Genomic DNA, 14289 nt, shown 5'->3' on the forward strand with positions numbered 1-14289 from the left:
ACTCTGATTTTACCACATGGTTAAATAGGATACCAATATTACCCCTGATCTTCTAATTGTCCAAGGGATTCTGATTTTTCTTTCCTACCTCTTCTGTTCTCACACTTTCTTTTTATTACTAGCAAAGTTCCTGAGATTTCTACTATTTCACGGATGATCTCTCTACCTTATGACATCAGAAATATTTGCACTTCCTGAATGTTTTTTTTTAGGAAGGTTTAAACCAAGTCTCAGATGCTTTTGATAATGATGCTTCGTGAAGTATTGTCACGACACATGAGATAAGACTACCATTCATCTAAAGAAGTACATACATGTAGTAACAATAAATGATTTTTTGTGTATCCTGTACAGGTGAATATGTCTGCAAACTGATATTAGATATTTTTGAATATGAGTCCAGAAACAGAATAAGTGTTATGCCCATCCGAATTTTGGCAAATGAAGAAATGAAGGTGGTATGCGACAACAGTCCTGTGTCTTTGAGCTGCTGCGCTGAGAATAATGCTAATTGGAGCAAAGTAGAATGGAAGCAGGAAGGAAAAATAAACATTCCAGGTGAGAATGTTAGATAAGTCCTTTTGCAAAGAGTTTTTTTGCCTTTTAGCCAAGTAAAAATGGGAGATGTCGTGGGTGGCGTGGGTAACGTCAGTGGCTGTTTTTCACTGGACTTAGACTATGAAAAAGACTTAGGTTTGATGCCAGCTCCAGCTTAACCACTCTAGAGCAAAACTCCAAAAATACATGCATACAAGTATGATGCTTATGTTGTCGACACGATCCCAGCAGGAGAAGACCCAAGTGGGAGCGATCCCAGTGATTTCAGTCCAAGGCATCTCCATGGGAAAAGCCTAGCCCACCTTCCTTTGCATCTTCAGCAAAGACCTAAGCATGAGGTCATTCACTTTTCATTGAGCTCTGACTTTTTCTCATTTCTGTGTCTCTTCCGTTGGTGCCTGCCCTTCTCAATTCTTTGTCTTCCTGTCCATGCTTACCTCAACATTCTCTCTCTGTCTCTAGCTTTATCTCTCTCTGTACAGGTCTGTTTTTCTCTCAGTTGTTTCATGTCAATTTCTGGTCCTGTTTGCTTTTGTTTTTAGATCTGAGATCTTACCTGAAGTTACCTATCCTCCAGTTTATACTGATAACAGTAGTAATAATAACAAATTAAAACTGCAATACTGATTCTGTTTTGTACAACCATTTATGATTAACCCATTTTTAAAAAACATGTTATCAGCCGGGCATGGTGGCTCTCGCCTGTAATCCTACCTAGCACTCTGGGAGGGCTGATGTGGGAAGATCATTAAGGTCAGAAGTTCAAGACCAGCATGAGCAAGAGCAAAACACTATCTCTACAAAAAAAATAGAAAAATTAGCAGGGCTTGGTGGCGCACACTTGTAGCCTCAGCTATTTGGGAGGTTGAGGCAGGAGGATCATTGGAGCCCAAGAGTTTAAGGTTGCAGTGAGTTAAGATGACACCACTGCACTCTAGCCAGGGCAACAGAGCAAGACTGTCTCAAAAAATTAAAAAATATATATATGTTATTGCTTTTAATCACATTTAAACTTGACCACAAGTTTGAAGCTGGCATTTTTTTTTTTTTTTTTTGAGACAGAGTCTCACTTTGTTGTCCAGGCTAGAGTGAGTGCCGTGGCGTCAGCCTAGCTCACAGCAACCTCAAACTCCTGGGCTCAAGCGATCCTCCTGCCTCAGCCTCCCGAGTAGCTGGGACTACAGGCATGCACCACCATGCCCGGCTAATTTTTTATATATATATCAGTTGGCCAATTAATTTCTTTCTATTTATAGTAGAGACGGGGTCTCGCTCTTGCTCAGGCTGGTTTTGAACTCCTGACCTTGAGCAATCCGCCCGCCTCGGCCTCCCAAGAGCTAGGATTACAGGCGTGAGCCACAGCGCCCGGCCTGAAGCTGGCATTTTTACCTCCAATTTGCAAATAAGGAAATTGGGGTCCAGATTAAAGGACTTATCCAAGGTTGTCACAATATAAAAAGAAAAGAAAGGATTGGGACTTAGCACAGATCTTGTTTCACAAGACCAGTGTTTATCTTGGCTAAACTATTTAATATATGACCCATGCCTGATGGGCCGGCACTGGAGTAAGCTGGTCTGGTGGAGTTTGGACTATTTTCTACCTAGAAACTGCATAGAACAAGTGTAGCTCTTCTCTTAAGAAACAACACTGTTACGTGCTCATCTTTAAAGAAAAAAAAAAATCTTTAAAGTAACATGTGGCTTTACCCATGGGATACATTAGTGTAGTGAGCCTTCATTTTATAAAGCCTTTGCTATCAGACTCTATTAAATTATAATGAAATAAAATGATCAATTTACATGCGAATTTTCCTGAGTACATCTATTTGGCAAAGTGAGTTTCACCTGTAGCGTTTGTATTTGACTTCAAAGTACTCAGAAGAATGGGAAAGGTATCTGGTAACTGTTGAAAATATTGACACATGCCACATGTAGTCACTTTCCTGATTTTTAAGGAAGAGGAGGTGTAGGCTTCCTGAAGGAACTGCCAGGTGGGAGAAAGACCTTGTGCAATTCCCGTGGCACTGCCTTAGAAGATTTCAGACATGAGAGGTGAAAAACTTTGCCTTCTGGCAAAGGAACCAGGAAGTCTATGGTGCAGATGCTCAGGGACCTCGCTGTGAATGCCCAGAGCAGCCGAAGGACTGCAGAACAATGGATTTCCTGCCACAGGGCTGGCTGCCTGGGGACCTGTGTAGTCTTCTCTGATGAATTTAGCGGCTGCCCTGGCACCCTGCCCTTCTTTCCCTTGCTGGTCTTCTCTGCAGCTCTCTCACTCCAAATTCCAAAAGTTATTCTAGCAGCCATTTTTTTTTCTGGGTCTGTAGGAAGAAATCTAGCAAAATAATTTGCTAGATTTGAAAGTATTTGGAATTGAATGAATGATCCTGTTTCAGAGACGGTTGCATTTTCAAAGCACTCTGGAAAGGAATAAGAGAGGAAGTATTTAACACTGGTAGAATTTAAGTGGAATAATATACAATTATTCCTCTTAACTTTAAGAGGAATAATATACAATGAAGATTTCCTACCACTTGGAGAAAAAGCGAAGGGTGTGTTTTTTAAGGGTATTGTTGTTATCATAAAATAGTTATTGTAGGCAGGGCACAGTGGCTCACTCTGCCTGTAATCCTAGCACAGCAGGAGGCTGAGGAGGGAGGATTGTTTGAGGCCAAGAGTTTGAGACCAGCCTAAGCAAGAGCAAGAGCAAGACCCCTAACTCTACAAAAAGTAGAAAAATTATGTGAGTGTGGTGGCACGTGACTGAAGTCCCAGCTACTTGGGAGGCTGAGGCAGGAGGATCGCTGGAGCCCAGGAGTTTGAGATTGCAGTGACCCATGATGTTACCACTGCACTCTACCCAGGGCAACAGAGAGAGACCCTTTCTCAAAAAAAAAAAAAAGAAAAGAAAAGAAAAGAAAAAAAGTTATTGTGGCTGATTCAATGTATTCAACTCTGTTTTCAATGTTTACATTTATCATCTGGGTTTTTCTCCCCACTTCCCCACCAAAAGTCTTGCAAAGTAAGTACCACTGTCACCATTTTATAGATGAAGATTTGGTATATTATCTAGGCAGATTTCAGCAGCAAACTTGTACTTACACACAATCGCTTCTCCATAAAGCAAAGCACCAACTTATTAGCTACGTATTAGGTACTTGTCATGCAGGACCCTCAAGTTGCCCAGCCGCAGGGGTATTGTATGAAATACGATGTGAATGATGCCAGTTTGGAGATTCTGCCTTTGTTTTCTGGGTTTACCATCCTTTTGAAGCCTTATCTCCACTCTTTTCCTATGTTCCAGCCTGACGGAATTACTTATTGTTCCTTGAACAAAATCCACATGCTGCTGCTTCTGTGTTTTGCTTACATCAGTGGTTTTCTGATTTACCCATAGTCTTCAAGCAAAGTCTTGCGTGGTTGTCTAACAACTTCAGCACTGTTGATATTTTGGGCCAGATAATTCTTTGCTGTGAGCAGCTGTCCTGTGCATTGTATTATAGGATGTTTATCAGCATCTGTGGCTGATAAACCCACTAGATTCCAGTAACACTCCCAGTTGCAACAACCAAAAATGCCTTCAAACATTGACAAATGTCCCCCAGGGAGGCAAAATTGTCCCTTGGTTGAGGGCATAGATCTGATGTGTGAAGCAGACCAGAGAGGAGCTGCTCTGGTTAGTAAAAGGGTGGGGGGCTTGGAGCCCACACAGCTTATAATTCTCCTACAACTCAGTCCCAGCCCCTGAAGCAGCTTAATGGAACTCCAAGTTCTCCAAGGAGCACTGATTTATACACACTCAGCACACCTACACCCGCATACCAGAACCCCCATTTCTATCTATTAAAACCCTAAATGTCTTTTAAGTCCTGGAGCAGATCTTCCTCTTCTCCTAGTCTCCCAACTAAAATGTTCCTCCTTTAATTCCATAGTATCTTGAGTTCTCTTATGGAACCTATTCTCTGTGCATTATCACTATTTCTGTGCCTCTCTCTGTACACGCCATCCTGCATAGCTCATTGCCTTGCACATTAGTTTGATGAAATAGCTGAGTCTCTAAGGATGAGTAAGAGTCCGCAGGAGGAAGAGGGAAGGAGAATATTCCAGATGTGAACACAGGCACAGAGGTGCAAAGCTGCAGGGCATGTTGAAGGCCCATGACACGACCTAATTCTTAAGAGAGGCATATAGAATGAGACAAAGAGGAGAGAGGCAGATTAAAATCACACTGTGAATAATTGCATATGTCCTGGTAAGGAGCTTTGAATTTATCCTGTGGGAAATGATAAGATTTTTAAGGTAAAAAGAGGGAATGGTCAGAGCTGAACTTTGGAAAAAATAAATTTTGAGATAGTGTCTCCAATAGATTGAAAGGGAAAATAACCAAAAACAGAGACCCAGCTACAACAATGTGTAACGGCAAAAAACAGATAATGGGGCCTGTGTGAGTGACCGTGGATTAGGGTGAGATGTTTCAGGAGAATAATCTAAAAGTTTTTTTTTTCATGTCTGAGTGGAGGTAAAATGTGAGTGAGTACAAGTAACTAAAGATGACTTTAGTATTTTTAATTTGGGGGAAATGCCAATGTCAATGAGAGGACGTATTAGAATATGCCCAGGTTTTGTCTGGGGAGAATGAAGATGAGTCTTCATCAGACATGTTGAGTGGAAGGTACCTAAGATGAGAAATTGACACTGAAGAATTTGCTTCTAAAGTTTCCAACTAGAGTATTTGTCTCAGAAATAGAGCAGGAGTCATCCAAGTACAGGATATAATAGAGCCCATAGTTCAGTGAGAGGGTGCAGAAAAAGATGAGGCAGCATTTCATAAAGGAACAGAAAGTGGGGACCCTGGAAGGGAGCCCCAGAAGGAGGGATGGAGAGAAAAGAGAAGCAGGAGACACCCATGGAACCAGCAGTGCCCAGGCCGAAAGAAGGTGGTCAGCAGAGTGGGACACTGTGGTCCAGGCAGCATGAGAAAAGGCCACTGGATGTAGGAAGGGGGGGGAGGTCACCGTTGGCTGTAAAGAAACACTTTTGGTGGAGTAGAGGGTGAAGATGGCTGCTTGCAAAGATTTGATCAAAAATGGGAGTGAAACATTGGAGGTGGCAAATGTAGAAGCATCGTGCTATGAAGAGAGGAAGAAAATACAATAGTGGCAGGGGGCTTTCAGCCCGGGGAAGAACCCCTGTAGGAAGGAGAGATTTGAGTCTATCTGGGGGTGGACGAGAAAGAACCCAAGGAAAATTTAAAGACACAAGGGAGCTGAAAGGCAAAGGATGAAGTGATGTCCTGGAAGAATTGGAGAAAGTGGATTTTCAAAAGGTAACTGGAGGTGGGTAGGCGTGCTCGTGCCTATGAGCTCGGAGGTAATTTAGTCAAGGTGGATGAAGATGAAAACCAGTTTTGTGGGTTTTTTGGTTTTTTTTTTTTGAGACAGAGTCTCGCTTTGTTGTCTAGGCTAGAGTGAGTGCCGTGGCGTCAGCCTAGCTCACAGCAACCTCAAACTCCTGGGCTCAAGCAATCCTACTACCTCAGCCTCCCAAGTAGCTGGGACTACAGGCATGTACCACCATGCCCAGCTAATTTTTTCTATATATATTAGTTGGCCAATTAATTTCTTTCTATTTATAGTAGAGATGGGGTCTCGCTCTTGCTCAGGCTGGTTTCGAACTCCTGACCTTGAGCAATCCACCCGCCTTGGCCTCCCAGAGAGCTAGGATTACAGGCGTGAGCCACCTCGCCCGGCCTTAGTTTTGTCGTTTTTAACCACCATTCTGGGGACCAGGGAAAGATGCTAGTTACACGTCAATCAAACTATTCCAAATATCATTGATCATCAACCAGAGCTGAAAAAGATGTATGTATGTTGGAACTAATCAAGAAGCTTATTCATTTTTTTTTTTTTCATTTTTGGAAGATTGATAGTGTTTGAAGAATGCCTTAGGATGGTGTGCCGACAGGTGAGGTGGGAGGAGAGAGAGAGAAGGGGATGGAGTAGAAAAACCAACCAACCATGAGGGTGTCTGTCCTAGCACCCCAGGCAAGAGGAAAGATGGCTCAGAGAGCAGCATTTCTGGGAGGGGAAAGGAAGGTACGGGAAGGGAGCTATTTTAATGGGGAAACTGCTGGTAACTGAGAAAGCATGAAGTTGAAGCTTCTATTAAAGTGCAGAGATTTAAAAAGGGAACGACTTACAAAAAACATTCCTCAAACGAGATGACTATCAGATGTCCCAGTATTGTTTCATCCTCCCTTCAATAATAATAGTCGTGTAAATAATCTGACATCTTTTTTCCTTTCATTAAGTCATACCCAAACACCTTGCTTCTCTTTGTCACTTTTCACATCCCAGTGACCCTCACTCATGGTCTCTGTTGGGGCAGGCCCTAGCTCGGTATTTTTGTAAGAGCATATATACCAAGGTCTGTACAGAAAGTACCCAGCCATTGCTAATATAATGAGAACGGTTTGTCCAACATCCATGTAACCCAGCAGCCAAGGCGAGTGGACTGGAGTGCGCATGCGTGAACGTGACGCCTTCATTGTCCTAGTCACTGTGACGCTAGATGCAGTTGAGTGAGCCTGTGTACTGTGTGGCCGTCACATTCAAAATGGCTGAGCAAGTAGAGCAATGCATCTGCATCAGATTTTGCCTGAAGCTTGAACATGCCTCTGTGGAAACTATTCGGGTGATTCAGAAGGCTTTCAGGGGACAATGCAACGAGAGCAGCACAAATAAGAGCATGGCACAAACGCTTCAAAGATGGTCAAGAATCTGTTAAATGTGATCTACATTCTGGAAGGCCTGCGACAAGCAGAGCACCTGAGGATATTGCATGTGCATGGGTTAGGTTAAGAGACACTAGGAAAACTATATGAGGTCCCAAGGTGTCTACTTTGAAGAAGACTGAGGCATCGTTGTCCTTTGTACAATATTTCTTTGTGTCTTGTATCTCCTTCAATAAATGTCTCTATTTTTCCTGTGACACGGCTGGATACGTTCCGGACAGACCCTTTATACATATATATAAATCTCATTTAACCTTACCATAGTCCTGGGCAGTAGCTACTATTATTTATCCCCATTTTACACCTGGAGAACTGAGGCACAGAGCAGTTAAGTGACTTTCTCAACAATACCCTGCTAGTCAGTGGTGGAATTTAGGATTTGAAGCCAGACAACCTGGATGCAGAGGCTGCAGACTGAACCACCACTATCCATCTCGCCTCTCCATTCCAAGAGAAGAAATCTATTTCAGGGGTCCTCAAACTACGGCCCACCGGCCACATGCAGCAGGCCAAGGACATTTATCTGTGTCCCCCCACCCTCCGTGTTTTGTCGCCGCTGCCTGTCCTGCTTAGCAGCCGACTTGTCTGGGCCCGCAGTGCGCACGTGCGGAATGTGCAGCCGCACTCTCCAACGGCCCTCCAACGGTCTGAGGGACAGTGAACTGGCCCCCTGTTTAAAAAGTTTGAGGACCCCTGATTTAAATAGTAACTCCTTTTTCCTGATTTGGCCTCTTTGCTAGTAAATCACAGAGTTGTCCAGCTGTAACAGCAGAAGAACGGCTTGTCGTTACAGGAAACCCCGAAACAGACATAGATTCTGGCTGCAGCACATACACCCTCAAGGCTGACGGAACCCAAGTCCCAAGCGGGTCTTCTGGAACAACAGTCGTCTACACCTGCGAGTTCGTCAGCGCTCACGGGGCCCGAGGCAGTAAGGACATAAAAGTGACGTTCATCTCTGTGGGTAAGGACCCTTCCACTAGAAATTTTAGCCGTACCTGTGCTGCACCCTAAATAAGGGCTGTCAATCAAATGGAAATATCTATGTGCAAAGTAAAACAGGGTCTTCCGTGGGAGTCGGGGTGCGGTTGGGGCCGATCTGACAATGGGAGATAGAAGTGGGTTTGCCTCTCTGCTATTTAAGGAGGGATTTTAAAATCAGGAAGGGTAGGGGTGGGACACAGTGAAGGGTCCTGGGACATAAGGCGGAAGGTGGCCTGGGAAATGGAGTTCCACACTCAGGTTGGTCCTATTACCATTGAGTGTGTCGGGCAATGCCCCGAATTCTCCCTTCCCCCAGAGCCCCATTCTCGCCTTCTTGAATTTCGGCAGCCTGGCTCACTCCCTACACCCCTCGACTACCCCCACCCCACTTCACCTCTTCTGGAGATAATGCTGCAGAAAGCCTTAATAACCTGACACGTGGTGGTTATTTTACAGCTGAAACAAGTGGTTTGGAATCTCTCAATCAGTGTGGTTAGGCCTCTTGAAAATTTCATTTCTCCTCATATCATAAACCATTATAATTTCACCCCGTCTGCAAAAATGGGGCATTAAAACTTGTTCTTCCACCAGTCTTACAAAAATGAACTGTTTAGATCAATCATCAGATCTCTTTTGAACAATTTTAAAGAAAGGATGGACACAAGCGATCCTCGTTACTCTTGTTCACGTTGTGTGCTGTATCGTGACTTAGCGTTTTTACAAAGATCAAGATTAGGCTGACGGGGGCCCATATAGACTTCAGGGTTAAAAGGGGGAGTGTGAAACTGCTCTCAGTACAGAAAACTGCAAAGTGCTGGAAACACCCATGAGCTCATCTAGGGCAATAACATTTTCAGGTAAACCCAATCTTTCCTCAATTTACTCGATAGAAATTTGCCCTTAGATGCAAAAACGGGACATATCTTAGGGGCGTATTTAGCCTTTGCTGAAAATCATGAGTTTGGTAGTTTAGAACCTCATCTGAGAATCAAGGGAACCAAATTCGGGGTTCCTTGAGCCTTGTTCTTTCACTCTGAGAAACAGCTAAACCTCAGAGAGCAACCTCAAGACCCCTTCAGTCAGTGAGGGGATACAATTAAACCATGCTGGAATGACTTTGGGGCTGTATCTGAGCAATTGAATCCCAGCTTCCAGGTGGCACTATGCAAAGTCTTGATTTCTTTTGATTATGATGAAGAACGCCATTTTATGTTGATTGGAAAAGAAGGCCAGCATTCATGAGCTCGAGACAGGAAGGTGTTTACTTCTAGAAGTCCAAAGTGAAAGGCATCTTGAAGTGCCAACCATGTAAAAGATATGCTCAGAGAGAAGTGGAAAGATAAAAGCAGAGGCAAAAATAGTGGGATGTTCATTTGGTATTTGCTTTGGTATTTATAATGGTCTTATTAACATTTTCAATGAACAATTTCTCATGGATCTACAAGAAGCTTCTCAGAAAGAGGAGTACCTATGTAGTAAAGTTAATTATAATTTTGATTATATATAAATAATTGTATTATGACCGTTACATAGTTTACAATTATAGTGAAGATGCCCACACATCCTAGTTTGCCTGAGACAGTCCAGGCGCAATCATTTGGGAAATACACCCTATGATCCTCCTACTTAACATAGGTCCTGAATTCACTCTTTCGCTTATTAAGCGCTGACTGTGTACCAGACCCAGCACTGCGTGCTGGAGATGCAAACCCACAGAATTCAAAGGCTTGCCCTGCAGGGCTCCTGTTTTCATGGAGGAGAGATGTAGAAAGGGAGATATCAATGTGCAATATGATACTATAAAAAAGTATCTTAAAAGAGTGGAGAATGAAGCTGTCCTGGGAAGCCCGAGTTTATTCTCCCTGGAGTTGCCACGGAAGAGGTTGCAGGGGAGCTGGGTGACGTCAACACTCCTAAGTTTGCACCCTTTCGCCCCGCTGACCATCAGGAGCTAATTCCAGCCCCGGAAGGGAAGTGCACGAGGTCCTGAGGCATGTGATGGAAGTGAGTACAGTTCAGAGCACTACCGGGAACAGCGTAGACACAAGTAAAGCCCAGGAGCAGCAAGGTACCAATCCCGCGTTGACACAAGTAGAGTCAGGACGGTCCATGTTTTCTGTCCCTCTCTGAAATTTCACTCGTGTGTGTCCTTGTCACCAGAAAGACTAAACGTTGGACTTGTTGTCGGTTTTGTCTTGTCTGTTTTCTTTGCATTTTTCCAGCCAACCTAACAATAACCCCGGACCCAATTTCTGTTTCTGAGGGACAAAACTTTTCTATAAAATGCATCAGCGATGTGAGTAACTATGATGAGGTGTATTGGAACACTTCTGCTGGAATTAAAATATATCAGAGATTTTATACCACGAGGAGGTATCTTCATGGAGCAGAGTCAGTACTGACAGTCAAGACCTCGACCAGGGAATGGAATGGTGAGTGAAAGGTCAGACACTGTATTGTGCTGCCTGGGCCCCTGGACACGAGCAATAATAGTTACCAACCCTGGAGGGGCTGCTCTTAATGATGTCTTTACATTTAATGCAACAGTCCTCTCGGGGCAAGATGTCCCTATTCCCATTTTACAGATGGAAAGACTGAGCCTCAGAGAGGATAATAAATATGCCTAGGCTTAAACAACTCAAGTTGCAGAGCCAGGAGTGGAACTAATCTCTCTGATTTCAGAGCCTGTGCTCTTGCTAGTAAGTTAAGAAGGATTGTTTTTAAAAGGACTTTTACTGGCCTCTTGGGAGGGTTTCGCCCAACCGTGGTATCAAAAAATTAGGTAAAAATTTTGAGTGCCTTTTTCCAATGAAGGAAACATTTTTATTTCCTATTTACCCCTATGCATTGTTGAGAGGAAATGCAAATCTTTGGAAGCAGAGAGGACTTGATAGACAGAACTGCTGCTTATTTAAATGAATTGATTCATTTGAAAACAATAAGCCTAGAGGATAGTGTTGTTATTATCCTCATTTTACGGATGAAAGAACTGAGATTTGAGGAGCTTAAGTAAATTACCCAAGATTATTTATCCGGTAAATGGCAGAGCCAGGATGCAAACCCAGTTTGCTGGGCACCAGTGGCCAAATCTTAACCACTACCCTCTGAAGACTTTCATTCATTACAAAGTTAACCAGTCTAGATACTACAAGTCCCATGTCATCTTTACTTTTTTCATATAAGGCCTATCCAACATTGTGAAATAACTAGTTATTGTTTGGGCTGCACTTGCTAGCCCAAATACAACCAGGAAAGGGAAGTATTTTTTCTCCCAGGCTGACCTGAAACCTACCCTGTCCAATTGCTCTTCCTACTACCGGGCAATAACCAAAGAGGAACTATAGCTTTTCCAGTCACATTAAACTATTAAACAGTCCCATACCAGTTACTGAAAAAAAAATCCATTCTGATCTAAATCTACTACACTTTCGTTTTATATTCAATTTAAATTCCCCCTTCCTCCTAACAGAAATTAAAAGGAGTTTCTTTTCTCTCCTGTTCTACTTCTTTTCCTTCTGCCTTTTCCAGAGTTGGGGCAAAGAAAAGGAACGCAGAGAAAACTGAAGTGTCTTACCTAACTTCAGGGGCCATTATAATATTGCTATGCTATCTCCATTGCAACTGCCCAGATGGTGGCTTGTCCCCCTGTGCCATGTGGTCCTGGTACCTGAGGGGCCTGCTCACTTTGGGATGGGAAGAGAGGGGCATCGTGACACCACCATGCTCCATCAGGCTAAAACTGTCTTCAACAAACTCCCCATCCCTGCACACATTGAAATTCCCATTTATTGCTTGGGTTGGTGAAACACCCTTGGAGTAGGAATTGGAAATCCGGCTTGAAATCCTATTCTTCTGTATGATCTCGGATAAGCCACTTAATTCTATTTGAAAGTAAGTCCTTCCAATGCATGGAGAACCCAGGAGGAGGCGAGTCTATCAAGCATTTTCTTCTCCCGTGTCCAGAAAAATTCTGATGTGCCCTACCTCAAGCTCGAGAGGGAAAATTAAGCCTTTTCTTAACCTTCCCAGCAAATGACTTTTATTTTAAACAGTTATTTCATTCCATCTCATTTTTGCATCCTTCCACTCAGGAACCTACCACTGCATATTTAGATACAGCAATTCGTACAGCATTGCAACCAAAGACGTCACTGTTCACCCGCTGCCTCTAGTGTCAAATATCATGGTTGATCCTTTGGAAGCCAGTGTTTCATGCAGCGGTTTCCATCTCATCCAATGCTGCATAGAGGAAGATGAAGACTACAAAGTAACTTTCCACATGGGCTCCTTGTTCTTTCTTGCTGGTAAGATGCCCATTGCTGAATGGTTGGGGTTTCTTATTTCATATATGTGATGTCTGAAAATTTACTATTAAGATAGAGATCAAGAAACACTAGGACTGTATCGCCCACAGACAGAATTAACAGAGCAGAATCCTACGAGCCTTCCATTTTGCTTGTGGCTGATGGTTCACTGGTTTGCGGCTAAATCTTGGGAGTCTGTGAGGGTGGAGCCCATTCTTTTTGGTGGGAGATGTTGAAGACAGCATTAAGATACCTTCTTAGGCTTTCCACTTCCTCAATGTGGCAGACTAGATATTCTGATAGTCTCTCTTGATGCTATAAAATAGCATGCTATAAAAGTGCCACATTTTTAAATGCATAATTGAGCATGCAAAAGAGTAAGAGAAATAACCAAGCACCAAGAACATAGAGGGGAAAAATAGAAATGAGGCTTTAACTAATGCTGAAACTTCCCTGTGAACATTTGCCAACGTGAGAAACCCAGAATCTTGGGTTTTAAGCCTCTGGAGGGCATAAAAGAAAGTACTTTGCTCCCTAAGCAGTAGCTGAGGCATCTCCAACCAATTGGTCCAGTATTGGGAACCTTCAAAGGGTGATATGCTTAGTGAAAGAGCAGGCTAGGAAAACAAAATCCATCTGCTAGAGTTGAGAGCATGGCCTTATCTCTGGGCTGACAAACCATTTTCCCTGAGAGGTATAATTGTCCTGCTGTCACCCAGGTTTGGGATTTGAATTTGTATTGCCTATGTGGTTCAAAACCTCCAAGCTGAGCTCCAAGTTATCCACTGGTAGCACCCTATGGCATTTGGAAGAAAAAAAATACAGATTCTCTCTGATAGGTTGTGCCCTCAATCCCTGAGGATTTGGAGAGATTAAGGTCAAGCAAACAGGAGCTCAAAACTCAAAATCTCAAAACACAGACACCTTCATGAGGGATTTACAAGCTCATTCATTCTTAGGGACTTGCTCAATTCAAGACACCGTAGTAGGCAATGAGGTAACTATGTAAATATATAAAATCACATTAAAATGAATGTGGCACATTCCTGGGAAAAGCCTGGCCAGGTTTATCCATACTGTATCATCTTAACAAAATTTGTGCTCTGGATACTCACGTTGTGACTTAATTCTTTCGACATCTCTATTTTCAGCAAAAGAAGTTAATAGAAACCAAGTGTGCTACAAACACAATTTCAATGCAAACTCGGTTTCCTGGTGTTCAAGAAGTATTGATGTGTTTTGTCACTTTACCAATGCTGCTAATAATTCAGTCTGGAGCCAATCTATGAAGCTTAATCTGGTTCCTGGTAAGAGCATTTTAAATTACTTTAAAATGTTATCGTCAGGGGCAGGGACTCCCTTATTCATTCGCTGTCTCGTTCATCCATTCAATAAACATATCTTAGACACCTTCACTGTGGAAGGCCTTGGGCTCACCGTGGGGGACTGAAAACAAATCAGTACGTTCTGTGGCCTCCAGACTTGGGGAGAGACTTATGCTAAGAAGCGTCATCACATATAACGTAGTAAGTGCTAACCCAGAGATATGGGGGCTGTGGCAGGAAGAGGCCACCTGGTTCAGCTCTGCCGGAGGAAGGTGAGCAGGATGTGATCCAGAAGGGCTTGCAGATGAAACCGTACTTCTCCTGC

The 14289-nt window shown here is 43.2% G+C and overlaps 1 protein-coding gene across 6 annotated transcripts in view; it reads left to right on the top strand.

Moving 5' to 3' along the window:
* Window positions 1–14289, top strand: part of ADGRF5 (adhesion G protein-coupled receptor F5) — a 98910-nt gene that overhangs the window by 71720 nt on the left and 12901 nt on the right. For 4 of the 6 annotated variants that reach the window (XM_012744828.2, XM_076003307.1, XM_012744826.3 and 1 more), the window contains exons 10-15: window positions 355–558; window positions 8145–8315; window positions 10284–10403; window positions 10558–10767; window positions 12427–12639; window positions 13791–13946. In XM_012744828.2, the coding sequence (XP_012600282.2) occupies window positions 355–558; window positions 8145–8315; window positions 10284–10403; window positions 10558–10767; window positions 12427–12639; window positions 13791–13946 (1074 nt within the window). The remainder of the gene's footprint in view (window positions 1–354; window positions 559–8144; window positions 8316–10283; window positions 10404–10557; window positions 10768–12426; window positions 12640–13790; window positions 13947–14289) is intronic. The other 2 variants (XM_012744830.3, XM_012744831.3) reach the window with 1 other exon arrangement.

The sequence above is a fragment of the Microcebus murinus genome, chromosome 5 (genome assembly GCF_040939455.1).
Source record: "Microcebus murinus isolate Inina chromosome 5, M.murinus_Inina_mat1.0, whole genome shotgun sequence".
Taxonomy (NCBI): Eukaryota; Metazoa; Chordata; class Mammalia; order Primates; family Cheirogaleidae; genus Microcebus; species Microcebus murinus.